Genomic DNA, 22936 nt, shown 5'->3' with positions numbered 1-22936 from the left:
CCCCCCCCCCATGAGCAACTCACATGAATATTTTTATTTATTTTCTTATCCTTGTTCGATAAATTTCTGTAAAAATAGTAGGTTGCAATAAACAGTAGAGCTTCTATTGATCATCAAGATAGTTTTCTGTACGTTTCAGTGAGATTAAGGAAAAATGGACATCTAATGGAATAATAGAGGGTGCTGAAATGTTTTGAGATACTTTAAGGTCTAGTATCTTTAGTCTTGCAATCATCCAATATTAATCAAAATCAAATATTTTTCATACATAATTACATAGCTAGAAGGAGCTTTAAGCAATCATGTTTAAATTTTCCACCAGTAATTTCATCAAACGGGTTATTTATCAAATGCCTTTCCTCTAAGATTCACTTAATGTATACTTTTATAGTTCCTTTGATTATTGGGATCGATTTCTGACAATTAGGGTGACTGCCGTACTTGATCTTTAACGAAGATGCTTGACATTTTTTTATACTCCGATGATATCATCATATACAAAACATGTAGTCTAAAATCATTTGACTGAAATTCAACATTAAGCTTGTTTACTGTTTACAACAAATACTGTAGTTTGGTTCTTCAATCGCTTAACCTTTTGAAAATTCCGCCTGCACCGTAATGGGTTAAAACATAACACTTTTAAAACAGTTTCAATTGTTTATGTAATCTAAAGCACAAAGCTGTATCCATTAAAGAATTAGTGATGTATCCTTGGCAAACGTAATAGCTCTATGAGGCGGCTCTTTGAAGTGAACGACGGGAGACGGCTCACCACAACTAATGGATTTTTGTCAGGATAGAAAATTTTGAAGCGAAAATAGTCCTTAGCTTATGCAGCCCAGAGTATACATTTGAAATGTTTTCTATAAAAAAGGAGTTTATACATTCTTGAGTGTAGAAGCAATGATTCACGAGCTCAGGAACAAGGCATTTCGATCTTTTTTATATGAAGATATATTAATTTAAAAAATATTATATTGCTTAATTAATAAGTAGTTATATCTAAGACGAGACTAAGGTAGATATTTTTAATAAATATGTGTGATGATAACTTAAAAGCAAGCTTGGATGTTTTTGATGAAACAGAGAAAAACGCATTGTAAGTTTTTACTTCAATGAAAACCCAAAGAGTATTTTTAAAGAGTCAAATACAATATATTAAACCACTGAAAAACTGTCTAACAAGTTATTAATATGATTGATATTTGTTTAACTTTTTACATGAACATATTATATACAAGTTCAGTCATTTGATTGTGCGGTATTTGAACTTTAAATCGAATTTTGATATCAGCAATATAATCCATTTCAGTTGGTGAGGCTTGTTTTTAACCAGCTAATCCTTTTCTTTTCGTTATTCTTGATACGTGAATACTTATACACTCGTCTTTAATAAAATTTTCGCGTCATGACATCACATTATCTTTTATAATCTGTGTATTTGTATACCCAAATAATCGATTTTTATCAGGCTTAGTTAACCTTAAAAACCGCGGCTACTAAAACTTTATCACACGGTCTCAATATTGAGAAAAAGTATCCCTACTTGCTTTAATATTATCGCCACACACATATAATCAGTTGTTGATCTGGATTTCAGTTGTTTAACACAAGACAAAAGAAGACTTCCAATTCATCAGAACTGCCCTATTTTTCTTCTACATATTTCTTTATATGTATGTGGCGATAACATAAAAGGAAGCTGGGATACTTTTTCTCAATATTGTGACAGTGTGATAAATGTATCCGTTGATATGAGTATATAATTTATATTAATTTAAAAAAGTGATTTAGTCCTTAGGAACCACGGTTTTTCATGTTAAGTATAAGTATTCCCGTTGCGAGAATAATTAATAATTAATTATATTGATGATATCAAAATTTGACTTAAAGTTCAAATTCTGCACGATCAAATTGACTGAACTTATATATAGTATGTTCATGTAAAATTTTTAACAAATATCAATCATAGTTATAACTTGGGAGACGGTTTCTCAGTGGTTTAATATTGTATTTGACTCTTCAAAAAATCCTCTTCGGGTTTTCTTTGAAGTAAAAAAGACGTATTATGCGTTTTTTTCTTTCGTCAAAGAAATCCAAGCTTTCTCTTATGTTATAGCCACACATATCTTCTTTTGATATACCTAAAGTTTAAAATAGGAGCTAGCACGTTTATACAAGTAATATGGTTCTAGCTTTCAATTCTTCGTACTAAAATAAATCAATCTTAGTAATTGTCGTTCGTGAATGTAACGGCTCTAAGAGAACTCTCCTCCAAATGATGGATTTTTGATTTTTATTATCATAATAAGTTTGAATCGAAAATAAGAAGGACAATTATTTTTTTAAAGAATTTATTTTCCGAAAAAAATCACCCGGGCAAAGTACGTAGCAGTCAGAAATGGAAATATTTCTAAGTAGTACTAAAAATAATTACATTCCCCTAACAAATCAAAAACAATATGAATCCCGAGGACCTCTGTAGTTCAAATATATCGGTTTAAGCAACAGAAAATGTCTGTAGGCTGGAATCCCAATAATTAAATCCTAGTTAGGAGTGTAGAAACAAAAAGTAGCCAATTAATGAAGACCGGACCAGAAGGACAAGAAGAAAAGGGCTGATCAGAAATGCAGTCACATGACTGAACCTAGACTACCAACGATAATAAAATAATACCAGATGAGTATTTAAATACACTGTATTTAACATTAACATACATATAAATATATTTTTAACAAAAAATCATTAGGATTAATATCTATAAGATAATAAACTTGTATATCAAAGTGAAGGTGTGAGATCATGCACTTCATGACTATGTGACGACATCAGCTCAAAGAAGTATCTTAGTGAGAAAGACTTTGTGTTCCTGAAAGGACCTGTTGAGATGATTAATCCGAACGCGAGTTTGGATCATCTTTACTTGGAGGAAGTGTATTTTGTCACAGCCTTTGTTCCTTCAGAGACCGCGTGCTTGGCCAACTCGCCGGGCAGGAGAAGCCTCACAGCGGTTTGAATTTCTCTGGAGGTGATGGTGGATCTCTTGTTGTAATGAGCGAGACGAGAGGACTCGGCGGCGATTCTCTCGAAGATGTCGTTCACGAAGGAGTTCATGATGCTCATAGCCTTTGAGGATACACCAGTGTCAGGGTGGACTTGCTTCAAGACCTTATAAATGTAGATGGCATAAGATTCCTTCCTTTTGTGGGACCTCTTCTTTCCATCAGTCTTGGTGATGACCTTTTGAGCTTTTCCAGCCTTCTTTGCGGCTTTACCAGTAGTTTTGGGAGGCATATTGAAGATAAATACGTGTGTAGGTTGCAATATATAATTATCAAGTGAGAGATGAGTCACATGGGTATCAAGGTATTTATATGGAAAAAAAGAGATTGAGAGTGTGTAGAAGGAGAAATATAGTTTTTTCTTAGTAGGGGTGACTGGGAGGAAAATGAATGTTAACCAATATACTCATAATTCTGAAGTTATTATTATCCAGTTAGCTTGGCCTGATACTAGATGATGAAAATGGATACGACGACCTAATTTAAGAATAAGAATTACATACTTCAAGCCACTATAGGCAATAATTTATTTATTTTAATCGTGTATTTACTAAATTCATCTATTCCGATTTATGTTACTAAGTGTTTATAACTATATAAGTAATTTGAAATAAAAATATATATTAACATGCAATACACCTAGCAAAAATGATTGTCTCTATATCATATGATGAATGATCAATTTTAATACGTCATACTTGATCTTTCTATCTCGAAATTGGAGACAGCGGAAGGTAGAAGTTCAATTATCGCAACTTTTAATGGTAAGGAAATTACTGGGGGAGGAGAGATACTTGGTAGTCGATCCGTTGACTGAGGGATGAGGCTAAGATACAAGTCATAGTGCTGGATGTGATCTCCTCCGGCCTCATCACATAGTCCACGGATATACCCCCTTATCAGGGCATTCGCAGGGGGTGGGGCCGTAGCTGAAATGAATTACTATGGATTTTTGAAATGTTTCTCCAAAAAATTTAATAGTTGAATTTTTTTGGAAAAAAAATTACTTTTTTGTAAATAGCTGTCGATTTTGTAAATGTTAATATTTAATTATTTTTTTAAATCCAAAAATCAAGCCCTCCCCCTCAATGTAATCCTGTCGACCAACTGCTTGGAGTGCGGGAATGGAATTTTGTCGATCACATTCAAGTGGTATTTTCTCGAATTGACTCATATATAAAGAGCTCAAGTTGGTTCTTGTTGTATTTGCAATCCATCACATCCATGATTGTGTTCGTGTTTCCTTAAGTTCTACTTAATTAAAGCTAGACCCTGTTACAGAGTCTAGCTTCAATAAAGATTCTTTACTCCTTAGTACCTTGTCTATTTTATTTTGGCGACGAGCCTTTAATATACCTAAACTCCCGTATATTTTATCAGGTACGCGTAAACATTACACAAATTTCTTAAGCTTTAATATATCGAATTATGAATTAATTTCAATCATTCAAACTTCATTAATGATTGAATTAGTAAGTGTTCAGATTTTAATGGAGCAACCGGTAGCAAGGACACATAGACTGGAATTAGTCGAATGTCAATCCTCAATTCTACTTCGTTTCCAACAGGGACTTACACTTAATAACCAGGGATACACCGTGACTAGTAAAAAACCAGTCGGGCTAATGCAGGGTACCCTATATCTAGCCCGTTTCACTATGTAATCCTGTACCTTAAATATCGCATACACACAGGCAATTTTGGGTTCAAATCATGTCAACATCTCATAAGTTAAAAATTGAAAACAAATATTAGGGATGATTTTATAGTAATATATATTTTTAAATTTCGCAATATTTCCCTTCCTGTGTAGTCAGGAAATGATTTATAACAAAAATGATATTTCTAAGCGCAGTACACAATTTCAATTCCAGAACCAATCGATCTATTTTACACTTTTCATAAACCGCTTTGTATCTTCATTTCTGATTGGACAAAAACGGTATTGTAAAGGGTCAAATTTAAGTCAATCAAATATCTACGTATATATACTTATTACCTAGGTAGAGTATTTTGTGGTATTGTGAGCAAGTTAATTTTTCAGAGGGCTAGCAAAAAAAATCGACTTTCACTAGTGGCTAATTCTAAATACCACCGAACCTTGCTTGTAACAAGTGATGAAAATCGGATGTATTTTGGGCATTTTAAAAAAAATAAACTGAAAATACACATAACTAATCCCAATTAGTTGAAGTATGTTTTGGGGGAGAGCAACTGAGCTGTAATGACATTACATATTTCTATAGGGGCTATCATTCATATAATAGTTCCTAAACAAAGTGTTTCTGACCCCCCTATCTGTGTGTCCGCCTCCACCGTTCACTCCTATTATTCAATTTTTTAAAGAGAAAAGTATTCTTCTCATTGCACACACTCTCAATCCCTTTTTTTTCATATAAATACTTTGATACGCACATATCTCTTCTCTCACTAAATTTATATATTTCGCGACATACACACATATACATTTTCATAATGCCTCCCAAGAGTACTGTTAAAGCCCCAAAAAAGGCTGGAAAAGCTCAAAAGGTCATCACCAAGACTGATGGAAAGAAGAGGTCCCACAAAAGGAAGGAATCTTATGCCATCTACATCTACAAGGTCTTAAAACAAGTCCATCCTGACACTGGTGTATCCTCAAAGGCTATGAGCATCATGAACTCCTTCGTTAACGACATCTTCGAGAGAATCGCCGCCGAGTCCTCTCGTCTCGCTCATTACAACAAGAGATCCACCATCACCTCCAGAGAAATTCAAACCGCTGTGAGACTTCTACTTCCCGGCGAATTGGCCAAGCACGCTGTCTCTGAAGGAACAAAGGCTGTGACAAAATACACTTCCTCCAAGTAAAGATGATCCAAACTCGCGTTCGGATTAATCATCTCAACAGGTCCTTTCAGGAACACAAAGTCTTTCTCACTAAGATACTTCTTTGAGCTGATGTCGTCACATAGTCATGAAGTGCATGATCTCATACCTTCACTTGAACCTACCAGATTAACTTCATCTTACTTATTTATTAATTATAAATATTTTTAATTATATGTTAAAGTTAAATACATTGTATTTAAATATTCTAACCTTTTTCTTAAATAATTCATTATGGTATATCTGAACAAGTTTCCTATTCTCGTAAAGCTTTTTCAATGAGAAAGAAAGAATTAAGTTAATCATCAATGATTTTTGGAGTACTTTAATCGATTCAATCTGACTGAATTCCTAATTCCTTATTTTTTCTAGTATTAGTTACATTTTAATATTAAGAAAAGACCATAAGCGGCCTAAAATTAAAGTTGTATTAGAGGCTTACGGAAATTATATTGTTGATATTTTCACTTAGAATGTTAATATTTGCCGTCTGAAATGGACTACCTTTTTTTAACTTATAGCTAGGATTTTACATTTTATGATATTCAAAAAATAAAAATAATGGATAGTAGCTAGAACGTAAAACAGTTAAGTTTTCAGCCACACCTCTAGCTCTAAACTTCAGACTGGGACATTTAAAAATCCTTTAACCTTACTACTGATAATTGCTTAATACTATTGTGGGTGGAAAAATAATACTATCACCTAGTTAATAGTGCAAAAGAAGTATTGGCTCTGAATGGAATTAAGAATGTTTATTTAATTATAATTTGATCAGAATTTAAATTATAGAATCAATAATTTAGAATTATTGAGTGAGATCCGGGACTCCCTAATTCTATGAATTAAAGTATTGATAGAGTTGTTCGAATAGAGCTCAACCTAGGATACCAATGTCTTCATTTTAATAGTGGTAATAGGGATTCCAAATGTCCTAAAACATGTATTAGATAAGGAGGATGGATTAATTAAATTGATGATTGAATAGAACAAGACATCGACACTTGACTGACACGATCATAAATACATTGAGTGAACTCAAATTCTGTTGTGAATAAAATGGGGATTTTATGTCACAACTTCAGGTATTTTGTCTCGTGAAAGAGGTTATGTTGAATATCGGAATGGGCTTATAGTTTTACTTCGTTATTCTCGGTGTTATACCCATATCGTAGATCAAGAATGGTCCTTGGATTGAAATTTTTTTTTAGGGCCGAACAGAGTATTGTTAGTTTTTTTTATAGACTGATGCATCACTAGTGGCCTCTGATTAAAATCTATGTACTTGTATGAGTAAAAATGAAAATGAATGATAAATCTATGAAGCCCAATATTATCTCTAACATAATAATAACATAAACCACTTTATAAGAGTTGTAAAAAATATGATATATCTTTTTTATTTTAAAAACCTAGAAAATTGATGTGGTTATTCTGAAAATTTGAAGAATGTAAGGAAGAAGAGCAGCAAAGCGAACTCTTTCGTGAATAACATCTTTGAGAGAATTTTCTCCAGCTCCTCTTGTCTCTCTCATTACAACAAGAGTTCCACCATCAGATCCAGAGAAATCGAAACAGCTTTCCAGCTTCTACCGCGCGGGGAATTGACCAAACTTGCTGTCTCTGAAGGAATAAAGGATGTGACAAAATACACTTCCTCCAAGTAAAAAGGATCATCAAGTCTCTTTCCTTCACTTAGATCTACTAGATTAATTATATATTAATAATTATAATTATATATATTTATTTGTATGTTTACGTTAAATACAGTTTATGTAAATACTCTACTTTTTTCTAGATTAATTTATTATTGTAGATCGGAACACGTTTATTCATCACTCAACCTTTCTAAATGATAATGAAATGAATTTATTTCTTTGAAATATTAACAAGCGTCAATGGTTGATGGTAGTCTTCTGTAAGTCCTTATTTATTCAGTCCAGTCCTGTCTATTATTAGGACCGGTCCTTGAAGACAGTCAGTACTAGAACTGATTAAAAAGGGGAAATAAAGTTGATTGGCGTCATTAAGGACCGAACTTGATATGCAGGACTAAACTGGACTGCAGTCTTCAGTTCTAAATATAGACTGACATAACACTACTTGTTGGAGTACTCCTTAACAGTTGTTTAAATCAGATTAAGACTACCTAGTTACTGAATTATTATCAGTTGCTTATTTCAATTTTAGGCTGGACCCAAAGCGCTCTGAAAGGATTATTAATAATTTTAGAGCGGTTATGGGCCTTATTACATCGTTAGTATTTTCACTTTATAAGTTTTATTAATTACATATTTGAGTCTTATAATTGACTTAGGGGATATTCTTAAAAAACATGGTCATTTAGGACCCTCTGAGGCCTAAAAACGTTATAAATTATGTCAAAGGGAACAAGGAACAAACATTTGAAAAAATAATAAGAGGAAGAACGTTTTTTTTATTTGAAAAAAGATTCAAAAAGTCATTTTAGAAAATATAGAAACGAAAAATATTTGTTATTTAAAAAAGACGTACTCCTATGGTGTAGGTATAGAAAAACGTGTAAATCCACATGGAATTATAAGTTATTATAACCAAAAAAAGAACTACGTTTTTAATTATATAAAATTTCGGAACTTTTTTCAACACTCTCGCAACCTTAAATCGAATATTTATTAAATATTCCATAAGAAAACTTGAAGCTAAAGGGAAAAAGTCCATCAAAATTGAACTCTTTTTTAAGGGTAATTCATTTAAGTTGTAATATAAGTATTATTCTTTTATTTTACCTATGATATAAAGCATTGGAAAAAAATATATTAGATAAGAAATAATAAGATCCTTCATTTTAATAAGATATATTTTATAAGAACTGTTTTCAGGATAACTTAATAAATAATTAATATATATCTTTCAAATGCTATAATGGGGTTTATCAATTGTTATTACTTCTTATTTTTAACTATATGAATAGTTATTTCACGTTGAAATATGACTCTGAATCTTAACTGGGTCTAAAAGGTTCACTTCAAGACAATTCTGGACAAAATTGTTGGGGGTAACATCGTGAACTAAAATAGTTTAGATTATATTTGGAGAATAATGAATTGAATATTGAAAGATGAAGATACATGACATCAAAGACCCCATTTAATACCCCACCCCACAGGTTGTACAGATTAACTTCTGGGCCCCAAGGTAGGTAGCATCTTCTTCGAGCATTAAAGACCCCCTCAAATATACAGTAATATACCCTGAGTCGAGGGTTGTGTAGGTTAACGGCATATTAGAAGGTGTCCTGGATGCTTAGAAACGCGATGGCGGCGTTGGAATTTAAACTATCTTGGTCCTATCACTTCACCTGTACAACCGGGGTGTATTTTTGGATATCCGAAGGTGTCCATGAGGCTCAAGGAAGCGGTGGCAAATTACTTTTTTTTAATCATTCAATAGTCCGACAGCCCGAATATAATATAATTGTAATGAACATGCACACGATGATATTTTATTGCAATGAAATTACTCACAATTATATTGATTTCAATGATGTTACTGTATTATTAATTTAGTAAGTCTTTTTTAATGCAACATTAATATTATATTTAGAAAAGTTTTTATTCATAATACAATGGTAAGTATTTGAATCATAAATCACCTGTAAATTTGAAGTTTTGATTATGTCCCTCATAATATGATTTATAAGCATTTTCATCACAACCTTGAAAATTTTCGTAACAATTTTAGTAATATACAGCGTTCGGACGTTGTTTAAGAATGCACTTTGAGCACAATGTTTTTTGGTGTGTGTTTAAAAGAAATTGCATCGATCAACGAAATATTTATTCCATAATCGTGGAAAAGGCAGAATATCCTTGTTTCGATCCGTGCCCGACGAGACAATGTTGAGATTGCAGACTTCTTAAACCTAGACAGGTATTTTTTTCTGGATAGTCAGGAAGTAACTGTAAGAGTCTGGAGGTGACAGAAATACTCTGCTTCACACCACACTACTAAGAAAAAATTGATCTGGTTATCATAATTTATTTTTTTTGACTTTGCTGGATCCAATGTTTGACCTCCAAGCTCACCAGATCCCAACCCCATGGACTTCTTTGAGTAGGGTGCAGTTGAGTGACACACCAATAGATCCTCTAGTAACTAAAAATCAGAGATGATGTCTAGGATACGGGAGGAATTCCAGAAATCCCAGAAAGTAGAGAAACATTAACTAAATTAGCAAGTTAATGATAATATATAACATAATGTTGGACAACATATAACTGAGGCATTTCATGTTAAGTATGTTATGATGTTCAAATAATGTATAGAAATGGAGCTAAATATGCAAATAAAAACTCAAAAATCCAAATAAATCTAGTAAAATAGGATGTATTCAATCAAGCTCCGTTGAATTATCCTCTGGAGCGACTATGCATCGTCTTCTTAAGAGCACTTCTACTAGAAGTCTTTCAAATCCCTGTTGTTGATCTTGGCAAGGGGTGATATTAGCAGAGACCAAGGCCTTCACTAGGTCAGTATTGATGAAACTATCGCTATTTTTGTTGCAGGGGATGATGTTGAGCACCTTTTGTGAGCTTTATCTCCCTTGTTGTTTAAATCTACATTCTTTTTGTGTCTAGTACACTGTCCATTAGGCCTGTTCAAGTTTTAACTTTTTTTTTTCAAACCTTTTAATATTGTACTTATTTTTGTTTGTTGTATTTTTTGGTAAATTGGTACCTTTTAATAATTTGATGTAAATGAAACACGGCGTTACCTTTAATATATCACGCAACCTTTCTTCCAAAAAGAAACAGAAAAAAGGCCCTATATCATTTGATAGTTAACGAGTTTTCTTTTACTGGCTACAAGACTATTTATTATTTCATTATTATAATCAGATGCGTGATGATAATTTTGAAATGCAACTTTTAATGTACCTAAATAAATCACGACTTTTATAATGTATTCCTTTTTTAAACTTTGTTCCTATATACAGTATATAAACAAAATCCAATATAAATTATATAAAATAAATTATTTTTAATCAATAAGTAAATTTTTGGAGTTGTTTTGTAGCGTTTTCCAAAATTTTTATTTACGTCACCGGGGTGATATTTTGAATCTGAGTTTCAAATAGCTAAGCCCACTTCTTATGGATCTGAAAAGGAGGTTTTAGGCTCCAGACTGTGTAAATAAAAGAGAGAAGGGGCGGGGTTGATTATGTATCCAGTTCCGCTATTAAGCTTTTCGGGCCTGATAATATGATTACTATAATCTTTCTTAAGCCAGGGTTTCCCAAAACTTTACTTTACTCAGGCGTCCCTACACTAATACATCTTTAGCTGAGGCCACCTTAATACGATGTATGTGTAAACTGAAAGCACTACTCAATTCTCCATCTTCCTGCCCCCCCCCTAGCCTCCCTTACGGTCCCCACTTAGAAAACCATTGTCATAAAGCAACCTTAGTTTTCAGGGCCCCTTCTGGAACTTGGGGCATTACGCACTCTCCGTATAAGATATCTGCATCCCTGTTTGTATCTAATATAATTTCCTGGGCCCGAATTTTCTAACAACGCCCTTTTTTCTATGTGCTTGTTACCAAACTGAGCCTGTATAAAAAAGAACCGAGACTGATAAATTGAAACGAGACAGAGATCGTTGAAATAATTCAACCTATAGAACCGCTGAACCTGAACCGGGCACAACCTTATTTATTCAACAAATTACCGAAGGATATATTTGATTTCATTTTTTCATAGAAATAATTGACTTGAAGGAACTTTTTTTTGTTCATACGCGAATACCTTAATTAATTCCTTATCACGTTTTAAAATTCCATTAGCCTACGGAAATTTCCAAAGATTTGTATAAATATGTAGCTTACTGTTCCTTATATACTACAATATTATATTCTATATTAAATTGTTGAATCAAGTGTAAAAATTAGCAAGTGGCAAACTTTCAATGAATCAATTCTTAAATTAAATAATAATATGAAATAAAATTGCATAATATATTAAATAGAAAAATGTTAGTTTTTATTGGATCAACAAAAAAATAAATTATTAGTTAATTGAAGACAATAAAGGTGGGAAGTCGATCGCTCCTTAGATTTATCATCTTTAAATTGTTTTATTAAAGTTATTTGTTGGATACATTAAAGTGAAGTATATATGTGGTGCGTCAACATAAAAACAAAATTGAACAAATATCGCAAAATATCCTTATTTTTGACTTTACTTTACATATGGCCTAATATTTTATAGACATATTTGATTTAATTATAGGCTTATTGCCCAAATTTCTGGGATGAATTAAGAAACCCAAAAATTTAATGAATAGTTTAAAACCCTTATTTAATTTAAAATACTTATATTGTTTCCGATATGGCCTTTCAAATAAAAAAAATATGTCAATTGTTTATTCCTTTAAATGTGACGATCCGTTTTTCCTACTCTAAATGTAACTTGCAACACGCCCAAGGGGTCGATCCGAATATTTTGCCAATAGAAATAGACTATAATTTTTCAGAATAAAAAAATATTTCAATAATAATTTTAGCTTGTTTTTGTGTTGACGTGTCACTTATAACATACACACATAGATGAAAGGGGAAAAGGGTAGTCTCATGATGTCCACTACAGTCCTTTACAATGATAATTCCTCATCAAATGACTCACAATATTTTTTGTATAATTATGGACGAATTAAAGTAAGTTTTAAATACTGTATACTTGATTTTTGTCATTCCGTATATTCCTTTCAAGGATCAGAGCATATGGCTCAAGTTCCGATTGCCTCTTTTGGGTCATATTCGATTTAATCCCATAGTTTCATTTTTTTCCGTTGTTTTAATATGGGTTTTTGTGGCCTCATGCATTGTGATGGATCCCAAGGAGTTGCCATTTGAAAGAATTAAGGTTTGGATCGTTGAGAATTTTACATGGCTCTATATTGGAACACAGGATGTATGGGCTATATTTATAATTGTCTTATACTTTAGGTAACACAAATCTATATGTTGCAAAATAGTACTTAATACTTAATATTATTGTACACTTATAATTCAAAGTAAATATTCGAAAATTAAACTGGGATGTGATGACGAACAGCCAGAGTATAATGATGCAACTTGGTTTATGATGCTCTTTGCTTGTGGAATCGGAACTGGGCTTTTCTTTTATGGTGTAGCTGAGCCTATTTACCACTATACGACTGAAAATCGATACTATGCAGATCGGGCAATGACTGATAACATATTGGCTCAAAATAGTGTGAATGTCACACTTTATCATTGGGGTACATTGCTTTGCTTTATTCATATACATAATTAGTTCTGTAAACAGTGTTTATTTTTTAGTTGGTCCGTTAGTTTGTAATTGGTAATATAAAAAAGGGATTTTCTTTTCCTGAGCTGTTGTCACTATCACTATACTCTTGAGTAGATAACTTCCTTTCCTCAATAGATTCAATTATATTCCAAACCTGATTGAACATTTGTGTGTGCTCATAAAAGACGGATATTAACCTTGAGGATTTGTTGCAGAGTTATAATTGTAAGTCCTTGTTTGACTCAGATTAGTAAAGTATCTCATTTTACCATTTGAATTCGCTTAGTAAAACGATAAGTATCCTTAAAACACGTCAATATTTCCGCATTATTCTTAATTTAGGGCTAATTAAACTATAAATTAGGCATATTATACTCATCTAACATGATTATGATGATGTCACTGATAGATATCCATAATGTTGTCTTTTATCAAATATTGTTCTATATAGACAATAATGAATAAAACATTTTGGCCGAACTGTAAAAATAAAAGAAACCAAAAATGAACGTCGTAATCCGAGAAGTTGAAGAATATGTTGGAATAGAGCAGCTTAGCTGTCATGACGTTGTGTTAAATCAGCTGCAAGCAGCCGTGAGAGGAAGGAAATATATATTAATCCCATTATGTATATATAAAGGACGTAAAGGCTTGAATTACTTCGATCCTCAATTCTACTCCAAGTCTAGCAAGGACTTACAACTCCCAATCAAACCTTCATTGTTTCTCTTTGTCTTTCATGAGCAAAAGCACTAGTTATTACTTTATAATTAGATGTTCTGTCTTCAAGAACTAATACAGCTTTGGAAAATAAAAAAACCTGTTCATATAGCCAACTGGAAAAAGCCAGTCCCGCTTTCTAGCACATACTTTTTTGCCTCCGATTCGGACTAGTCCTTTAAATTCTAGTTCTTACTATTAAAATGATTTTCTTATATAATGTTCGTACTCACATACAAACTTAAATAATTATTTATAGGGATTCATGCATGGATTGTTTATTGCTTGGTTGGACTCATCCTAGGTTTGCTATCCTACCGTGAAGGCCTTCCTATGACAATGAAGTCCTGTTTATATCCCTTAATTGGAGATAAAATATTTGGTTGGATGGGGGATCTTATCGATACTGTCTCAGTTATAACCACTCTCTTTGGTGTTTGTACAAGTTTAGGACTTGGAACTAAGCAGTTGAGTAAGGGTTTTGTCATAGTCAGTGGAATGGACCACCTTGAAGGAAAATTAACTGAGGTTAAACGTATGATTACAATCATCTCTTATCTATTGTATTTTTATTAGGTTGTTATCATTTGGATTGTTACATCTATAGCAACAATCTCCACGTTGTCTGGCGTTGGAATGGGAATTCGGCGTTTATCTGAGGCCTGTTTTCTCTTGGGCGTCTTTTTAATGACGGTTGCATTTATTCAACTGAGTCCTCAATTTTTGATGAATCTATTTGTTCAATCCATTGGTTATTATTTCCAAAAAATCATACAATTAGGATTCCATTGTGATGCTTTTGAACAGTCTGGTGAGTCTGGAGGTTTGGAGGATAGGGATCGTCTCTTGCCCGAGATAAATGCTCCTGAACAAGCTGATGTTCATGTATGGATGAATTATTGGACCATGTTTTATTGGGGATGGTGGACATCTTGGTGTTCCTTTGTTGGGATGTTCATTGCAAAAATATCAAAGGGTCGAACCATTAAACAGTTCATTAATGGTACGCTAACTGCTCCTGTATTGTATTCGTTTTTATGGTTGGTTATCTTTGGAGGAAATGGTAATTATAGAGTGTGAACTTATGAATACAAATCAAAACCTTTTTGTTTACTCTAGGGCTTTTATTGGAGAGGACTTCTGCAGCTAAGGGATATTGTTGTCTTCTAGAGGACCAAGGACAATCTTTTATGAATATTCCTCAAATAGAAGCTATCATTGATACAAAATCACTCGCAAAGCAACCCATTATACATAATCAATCTGATTTTCTTTGTAGTGGGGATAAAGGATGTGGTCCCTGTTCTTCATCTTTCTTAAAAATGAAAGAGGCATCAAATGAAACCTACGAAGACCTTTTGAATGAGTATAAACTAATGAAAGACGATTTTGTCCGAGCAAGTCCAGATAGGAAGTTCTCCAGGTATTAACCAAAGGTGGGCAGGAGTATTTACACAAGTTTTGTTTTACTGCGTAGATTCTGCAAGCGGGATTTTTTCAACTAAGTGTTGAGTTATTTTGTGAGTCAAAGCATTTTTACACAACATTTATTAATAACATTTTGCTCTCACTCTTCCAAATAAAGGCCGGGAGCAGCGACGCAAAGTGATCCAGGATTTTTACTCGGCCGGTTCCACCACAAAGTACAACATATATACATTATCCAAAGTTATGAAACGGTGGCAGAAGCATCAAGCATCATGCTCCGTGCAGTCCTCACAAGGTCAAAATCACACTTCAAAAAAGGTCACTCTGCGCGTTCTCCGCCTTCCGTCGTAGCCTGGACTTCTTCATTAAAGCTAATGGCGGCCATATTCAGTAGAAAGTGTCCAGAAGTAGGCCCTGCAAATTGTTAAAAAAAACACCTCTACTCAGCTATGCTAAAAAAATATAATTATGGAGCTTCAAAGTTTTGTGTAAATACTTCTGCCCGCCTCTGTCTTTATCCAAAGGCTGTGAATAATGATAGTAACTCTACAAACTTTAGATTATCATGCAACATCAAAGGGAAAAATGACGTAGAGAAAACATGGTTTGACGTCATGAGAGCCTTTGGGGACATTGGTTTTGCATTTTGTCTAATATCCTTAGCCGGGATTGTCTTGTATTTTGTCACTTCTTCGGACTCGGGATCTTTAGTGATCGATTGTCTCTCTTCAAATGGTGATCCTGATCCACCCAAGGTACAACGTTTGTTCTGGGCCATTACGGAAGGAGCTACTGCAACTGCACTCATCGTCGCCGGAGAAGATAATGAGGGTCTTAAAATGCTTCAAAATGCAGGTCTGATATCGGGGCTTCCATTCACACTTATTGTGTGTTTGCTATGTGTATCTATATGGAGGTAGAGAGGCTTTTTAGGATAAATAATACTAGGGGATTCAAATGTCTTTATTTTTTTTGCTTTGTAGGTACGTTAAAATGGTCATGGGAGATCTGGATGTGTCAGGGCCCAAGTTTAAAATTAGTCTCTTTGATCCTTTTTTCACAAAACCCTATCTTAAATGGAGTAAGGGAGTCTTTAAAAATATGATTTTTTTGTTTATTGAAGTTATAATCGAGGTTTGTCTGGCTCCTTTGACCATTGGGAAAGTGGCTGTCATGTAAGATACATTACTTTGTTCATAGAGACGTCACATTGTTCTTTCTTTCAACAATAATTATACAATTCTTTTGATTTCAGATTATACGACTCATCAAATTCGTTTCTTCTTCCATTTGTTGCTCTAACCTTCATTTCCCTAAGCATTGTTTGCATCGCAACTTCTGTTATATTAACTGGCTTCTTGGCCCTTGGCTTTTGGTGGTATCTCTGCTTCATTACCTATATGACAATTGTACGAGCAAAAGCCAGAAAGATATTAAACCTGACGGAAGGAAATATTTTTGAAGACTTTTTCGCCTCATTGTTCCTATATCCTTGTGTTTCATTACAGCTGAGACATCAATTTCTATCACCAATCCTAGTCCAAGAAGTCGTGGAAGTCCCTCAAGAAGGGTTGGAGAGTAATCACGAAGAAATCTCAATTACAAAAATGTGAAAGGCCTCCACATATGTACATATTATTATGTATTTTCTTTCTTTGTATGAGGAGAATAAATAATTGTCATCATGGCGACCATGGCTCTGTAACATTTGATATGGATTCATTGGTGTATTTGAATAAATCTATTGTTGATATTAAATACTAAAACTCTAGCCATGTAGTTTATTATTAGTGATAAAAAAAATATATTATGGAAAAGTAGTCTTTTTATCATTTTTCTTTTTTCTTGAAAGGAGAAATATAAGTATGAAGTAATCACTCGTGGTGAAAACATTTCTCTTTATTACAATTATTTATCTTTTATTCTCACGGCCATTTGTGATACATTATACATAAAATGCATAATAAAATAATACATCTTATCTAGTGGTACATATTTTTTATTTTCAGTTTTTCAAGAGTAAAATTTAAACGAGAGGTTGTGTGTGAGTACATTTATTTTACGAAATCATCTGAAAATAGTGCTAGGCACAATATGGATCACTCAGCTCTAATTATTCCCTTATTAAGAGGCCTAAATCCTCTGGAGGCCTTGACTATGTAGTCATACTCGAGCTTGGTCAACTCCTTCTTGATGGCAGCCTCTAGAGACTAGACAGTCCTCTGAGGAGTAGCACACACCTTATCCTCCAGACGCACCTAGATATAGTAGTCCAAGGGGCTAGCGTCTGAAGAGAAGGGCGGCCATATGTTGAGGTCCCAAAAGTCCAGAAAGTTGTCTCCCAGGAACCCCTGAGTACTAACGGTGCAATGACAAAGAGCCCCGTCTGAGTGCAACTAAGTTGTCCACCAACTTTTCTCCGCCCCAAAGTACCACTTTTTTATCCACAAGTTTGATTTAAGCATCTACATTAAGACGTTCCTTCCTCTCCACAAAAATAGGAGGGTAGACTTCGTACGTGCTGGCCACAGTGCACAAGACACTGGTGGGGGTGAATAAATAGCTCCAATGGGGCTCCTTGGATATCTTCATAGGAGACATGTTGCGTGAGAGAAGCTTCAAAACTTTACTCCTTTGTTGGTCCATTTGTCTCGTTCTCGTTGGAGTTGTTTTTAATAGAGTCAAAGCTTAACATAAGGAATTATGAGTCAGAAAACCTTTCTTTCGCCGAGTTTTAAGACAATCGACGAATAAATATTCAAATTTAGTGTACTGCTAGATAAGATCAACCCTGTTTTATATATTTAAATAATTTCCTACTTGCACTAATAATATTTTAAATGAAGTTTCACCTCCCAAGAGTTGTAATGCACTCTTCTAAAATCATAAAACAGACAAGAGGTGAACAAAAAATTATAGTTATAAATCGTAAGCCTTTATTAGTCCGCAACATTATTAGTAGTTAAATATATTTGTTTTATATTTTCCAAAGATGTTATCATTATTCTTTAACTCTTGAGGAGTTAACATCCTAATATGGAGTTTTTATCCTAATGGATGAGAATAACACTCATGATTTGTTACAAGTCTAAGTCTTTGTTGAACTCGGAGTATAATTGAGGATTTACATCGCTGTAGTTCCTACATATATCATAACTAGATACGGAGTGGGGTTTGTGTTGATTTCCTTCATACCACAGCTACCAACTGCTAATGAAACGCCTTAACAGCTAAACTGCTCTTCTCCCAAATATTCTCTAAGTCGTCTGGGTGAACAAGTTATTTTCCGTTTCCGTTTTAATTTGCAAGATTTTCATATTTTTTTGAATCTATGGTTATATTCGTACGTATATATATGTCCCTGTTGCACTGGGAGTAGAATTGAGAATCCATATCGGAGTAATTCCTTCATTCTTATTTATTCATTTTTAAATTGCTAATTTTTTTTTTTTTCAATTTGCCCTTTTTGTCCCAAAAGGGACTTAGAATTATAGCCCCCCCCCACCACACACACCAAATCCTCAACGTTACTCTATGTCATTCATAAGCACATCCACTCGTAGTTAAAACTAACACAATAGAAAATGTTTAGAAATTAAAAGCCTGAAATTGTACGCGTTTTTAATTGACTATCACATCAATAAATGATATCCTTACTTTTAGACTAATCAAAATCAACGACTCTACTTATAATTATAGATAGGAAGGCTCTTAGGGTATAAGTGAATTTGTATTATCAGAAAAGATCATCCAAGAGTGTAACTGGCTTCGGGTACTCAAATTTTAACTGGTCATAAAACAAGTTTCAAGGGATTTCTCTGATCTTAGAAAGTTTAAAGTATTGCTTAGTACTTAATCCTAGTTAAAAAAAAAGATATTATATATATCGAACGTTTTAAAGGTAGTTTATCACATCTATTGTGCGTGTACAGGTTATCAATGATGAAAATCTAGTGTAGAATGGGCACGTAAAAAAAAAAAATAATCGAAAATCAACATGCCTTTATTTAGGAGCTAGAAGCAAAAAGTAATAATTCCCTAATAAAAATTTCATTGACTTTCATCAGTAAAAATGTTGGACACTTTTCTTGAAGCTCCTTGTAATTACTGCAAATAACTATATTTAAGTCACTTTTGATAAAGGAAAATTAATGAGTTAACTATATTCAGTTATATTCTCTTGAAAAATCCTGATCAAAAACGATGTAAGCTCTTCATTATCTTCATGAGTCAATACTTTGATTAAACTTCTTTGACATTAACATCTAAATGAGAATGTGAGTCAGTCAAAAGTAATCTAGGAACTATTTTCGAAGAAACAGTAAGTAAGACTTAGGCAAGGAGACGAATAGATGAATTCCTATTGGCAAATGAAAGTTTGAATACATGAGATAAATAATTCCCCCAAATAATAAGTATATAGTTAAATGAAGCTAAGGTTTTTTATATTTAGTAATGTTTAAATACTAAGATATAAATGAATTATTTAGGAAACTCCAACGGTTGAAAAAAAAATGGCCAAAAATGATGTTCTTTGACAAATTTGACAAGAAGATTTATATTCAGGAGTGGGTTACATCAACTTCCCTTTCCCTCTTAATGCCAGGCCTACCCAATTGATGGCTAATTTTACTTATAAGGAAACATTTACCATATGATTTTAAATGGACGATTCGACATGAAAAACAATTTTGAGCGTCCAAAAGACCATACATAAACTTTTTATATATATTTAATAGAAACCAAAACAGGGAAACATAATCATTATCAATAAAGCAAGTAAATTAATTACACAAAATTTAAATTATAATAAGAGTTTTTTTTACAAATTTTAATTGGGAAACTTCGAAACTTGTATAAAATTATGAAAATTTTAGTTATTGAAACGGTAATTTCAATATGTTTAAAAGTAAAAATAACTTGTCTTTTATTTATCTCCTCTTCTCTGAACTTTGTTTCTTCATAAAAATAAAGATAAAACTTATCCTTTTCTTTTCTAACTATAAACTTTCTTTGTTTTGAACTAAGTTTAATAACTTTAAATATTACAAATCCCCTCCCTCTCTCTTGCATTGGAGTAACATATAACATATATATGTAGGTATATAAATTATTCTTTCTGCGTACATATAAGTTATAAGTACACTATTTTTTATATGATAAATTAGGGTAATTACTTTTTGATCTTTTTTTTTTTAAATCAATTTCTTGTAGTCTGAATTTTATAAATTTAGAATGTTAGAAATGACAAAAATAACCCTTTTTTAATTAAAATACAATAAAAAATCACGCATAAATTACTTTGAACATCAACAATATGAATTTAATAATAAAATATTAGTGTATTATTTAAGTGAGTTATTTTTTTATATTTTTTCGGGTCCCAACAAGAAAAAAAATATTTTATAATTTGGTAGTTTCATAAAAAAATAGTAGCCTCTACCAATATCAAGGGACTTTGATTCCGTCACATATATGTACTGCATACAAAGTGCTGACCCAAAACTTGCAGCGTCATTTAATTACGATTTTACCCGCGTTATTTTGAATTACAATGTCTTATTACATATTTTGGAGTGTTCAATAATTTACTAATTTCACACTCTACTAATAAATCTCTTTTGAACATTTATTATATAATAAACAATCTCTTCACTTCAGTACAAAACACAACTGATTAATTTTTAGTAGTACATATGTATATTAATAATTAAAAGGAATAATAATCAGATCAACAAATGCAAGTAAACCCCGGAAAGTAATTCGATAAATAATATAATTAATAAAGATTTAGGGACCACAGCCTCCTGTGAAAGATCTTATCTAGTTATTCTCAGATAAGATAAAAATTATATTAAACCAAGATGCATCACTCAAAAAAACAATAGGTGGTTGGCAAAAAGTCCTTTAACGTTCTTGACGTTGTTAAGAGCTAAGGTAATGTTATGCCACACGTAATTTTTAAGCAGGACCTGAAGGTTAATGCCAAGGTCTAATTAAAAAAAAAGGTTTTCCCTGGATCCACAGCATCATGAAAGACTGACCGTGGATCTGGCAGTAAGACGAAACATACTGTTGCAACAGTAAAATAATACTCGATTTTTTAAATTCTGAGAAGGTGATGCACGTCCCACAAAATTCTTGGCCTCCTAACTCACTGGAATTGATCCCCTTTGGACAATTTTGTCTAAGACAATGTTGAATGGGTTTCCATTAAAAGTTCCCACAGCACTACAAGATCCCTGAGAGCTGGGATAAGATGGACATTCTTCACTTTACTAAGTGGGACGGTCAATAAAGCAGTAGGACTTTACGGGGACGTTGTGAACGTATGGTCGTCCAAACTAACGTCGATTTTATTGATTGAAAGTCTAATTTATTTAATAATGTTGATTTTTTGTAAAAAAATAATAAAATCCATTGAGAAATAAAGTCACAGGAGCGTTTGGCTTGCAAATGTTTAGAAGAATCACAATATATATTAGCTAATAATATAAACTTGAAGTCATGTTATGCGTAACGTTTTACTCTTGAATCATTTTTAAAACTATGTTTTATTCAAACGGTATATATAATTTATACAAAACTAAGCCAGTGATATAATATTAGAAGTAATTCAGTACCCTAATATATATATTTATATAAATAAATAGGAATAACTTAATTATCATTCTTAATAGTCATCGACTCAGGGAAGGAAGATAGTTTTGTTGGTAGCTTTTAGATGATCCCAAGCTTTAATGTGTGAGTACGTGTGTGAGTATAAGAAGAAGAAAAACACTGTAAGTTTTTGTAGCACAAAATCCTATATTTTATGATATTGGCCCGTTAATACAAAAGTAAGCTAGAATGATTTGTCTTAAAATTATATTTGTATTATTCGACGAATAACACAAGTCAACAGTAAAAAAAATCTTTTCAATAACATAGTCAATGACGTTAGTACTTGTCGTGTTAATCATAAATATGTAATTAGTTTATTCGTATCAAATCTGATTTTCTAGAATTTTTAGCTTTTTTATGGGGTTGAGTCAATTTTTGAGTTAAGAGGTAAACCAATGATCCATTTGAAAATTAGAACGGACTTCTCAAAATTTTTACACCAATTTCAAATATGGGCTTTTATTTTATATACTACAATCTATTCTTGAGAAAATGCAATCTAAGAGTTAAAAAACACCTATATTTAAAGGTTTTGTTTGAAATAGAATCAATGTATCAATTTTTGTACTCCAAATAAATTTATTTGAAGCACGAATATTATAGGTTTTATTGAAAAAAAACTAATGGGTCCAAGCTCAGTTGCAATATTTATTTGTTTTCATTTTGTAAAAGAAAACTTTTATAAGAGGTTTATAAAAAAAGTCTATTTTTTTATATAAATATATTTAAATTGACTGATTTTATTTTTTATAGCATATAATTCATTACCCCAAAATGTTAACAATTTCAGCACTTAACCTCGATCAATTTATTAAAATAGAATAAACTATTAGAACCAAATTAAGTTTTAGTTTTTGAAAAGTAAAATTTTGTTGA

The 22936-nt window shown here is 32.5% G+C and overlaps 3 protein-coding genes across 7 annotated transcripts; 2 read left to right on the top strand and 1 right to left on the bottom strand.

Annotated features, from left to right (window-relative positions):
• Nucleotides 1-2684: 2684 nt before the first annotated feature.
• On the bottom strand, nucleotides 2685-3359 carry LOC121121767 (histone H2B). Its single transcript, XM_040716747.2, has one exon. It carries the CDS (start codon nucleotides 3296-3298, stop codon nucleotides 2924-2926), a length of 375 nt encoding a protein of 124 aa, XP_040572681.1. The 5' UTR covers nucleotides 3299-3359; the 3' UTR covers nucleotides 2685-2923.
• A 2128-nt stretch (nucleotides 3360-5487) lies between these two features.
• LOC121121781 (histone H2B-like) lies at nucleotides 5488-6146 on the top strand. Its single transcript, XM_040716756.2, has one exon. It carries the CDS (start codon nucleotides 5542-5544, stop codon nucleotides 5914-5916), a length of 375 nt encoding a protein of 124 aa, XP_040572690.1. The 5' UTR covers nucleotides 5488-5541; the 3' UTR covers nucleotides 5917-6146.
• Nucleotides 6147-11785: 5639 nt separating this feature from the next.
• On the top strand, nucleotides 11786-17378 carry LOC121121810 (probable glycine betaine transporter). 5 transcript variants are annotated; one of them, XM_040716787.2, is made up of 10 exons: nucleotides 11786-12096; nucleotides 12480-12630; nucleotides 12686-12921; nucleotides 12991-13217; nucleotides 14229-14497; nucleotides 14546-15032; nucleotides 15089-15392; nucleotides 15957-16313; nucleotides 16381-16572; nucleotides 16653-17378. In XM_040716787.2, exons 2-10 carry the CDS (start codon nucleotides 12523-12525, stop codon nucleotides 17008-17010), a joined length of 2538 nt encoding a protein of 845 aa, XP_040572721.1. In that variant the 5' UTR covers nucleotides 11786-12096; nucleotides 12480-12522; the 3' UTR covers nucleotides 17011-17378. The 5 variants fall into 5 exon arrangements, with proteins under 5 accessions (XP_040572721.1, XP_040572722.1, XP_040572723.1 ...); XM_040716788.2 differs by having other exon boundaries at nucleotides 11826-12080; nucleotides 12523-12630; XM_040716789.2 differs by having other exon boundaries at nucleotides 11864-12096; nucleotides 12523-12630.
• The last annotated feature ends 5558 nt before the right edge of the window (nucleotides 17379-22936 follow it).

Source organism: Lepeophtheirus salmonis, chromosome 7, assembly GCF_016086655.4.
Source record: "Lepeophtheirus salmonis chromosome 7, UVic_Lsal_1.4, whole genome shotgun sequence".
Lineage (NCBI taxonomy): Eukaryota > Metazoa > Arthropoda > Copepoda > Siphonostomatoida > Caligidae > Lepeophtheirus > Lepeophtheirus salmonis.
This window is presented reverse-complemented; position numbering and strand designations above follow the sequence as displayed.

Excerpts from the sequence above, each read along its gene's own strand:
- LOC121121767 (XM_040716747.2), bottom strand. The coding sequence starts at position 3,298 with ATGCCTCCCAAAACTACTGGTAAAGCCGCAAAGAAGGCTGGAAAAGCT.
- LOC121121810 (XM_040716787.2), top strand. The coding sequence starts at position 12,523 with ATGAAAGGGGAAAAGGGTAGTCTCATGATGTCCACTACAGTCCTTTAC. Across the intron at positions 12,631-12,685 it reads ATAATTATGGACGAATTAAA|GATCAGAGCATATGGCTCAA; the intron begins GTAAGTTTTAAA and ends ATTCCTTTCAAG. Across the intron at positions 14,498-14,545 it reads TTGAAGGAAAATTAACTGAG|GTTGTTATCATTTGGATTGT; the intron begins GTTAAACGTATG and ends TATTTTTATTAG.
- LOC121121781 (XM_040716756.2), top strand. The coding sequence starts at position 5,542 with ATGCCTCCCAAGAGTACTGTTAAAGCCCCAAAAAAGGCTGGAAAAGCT.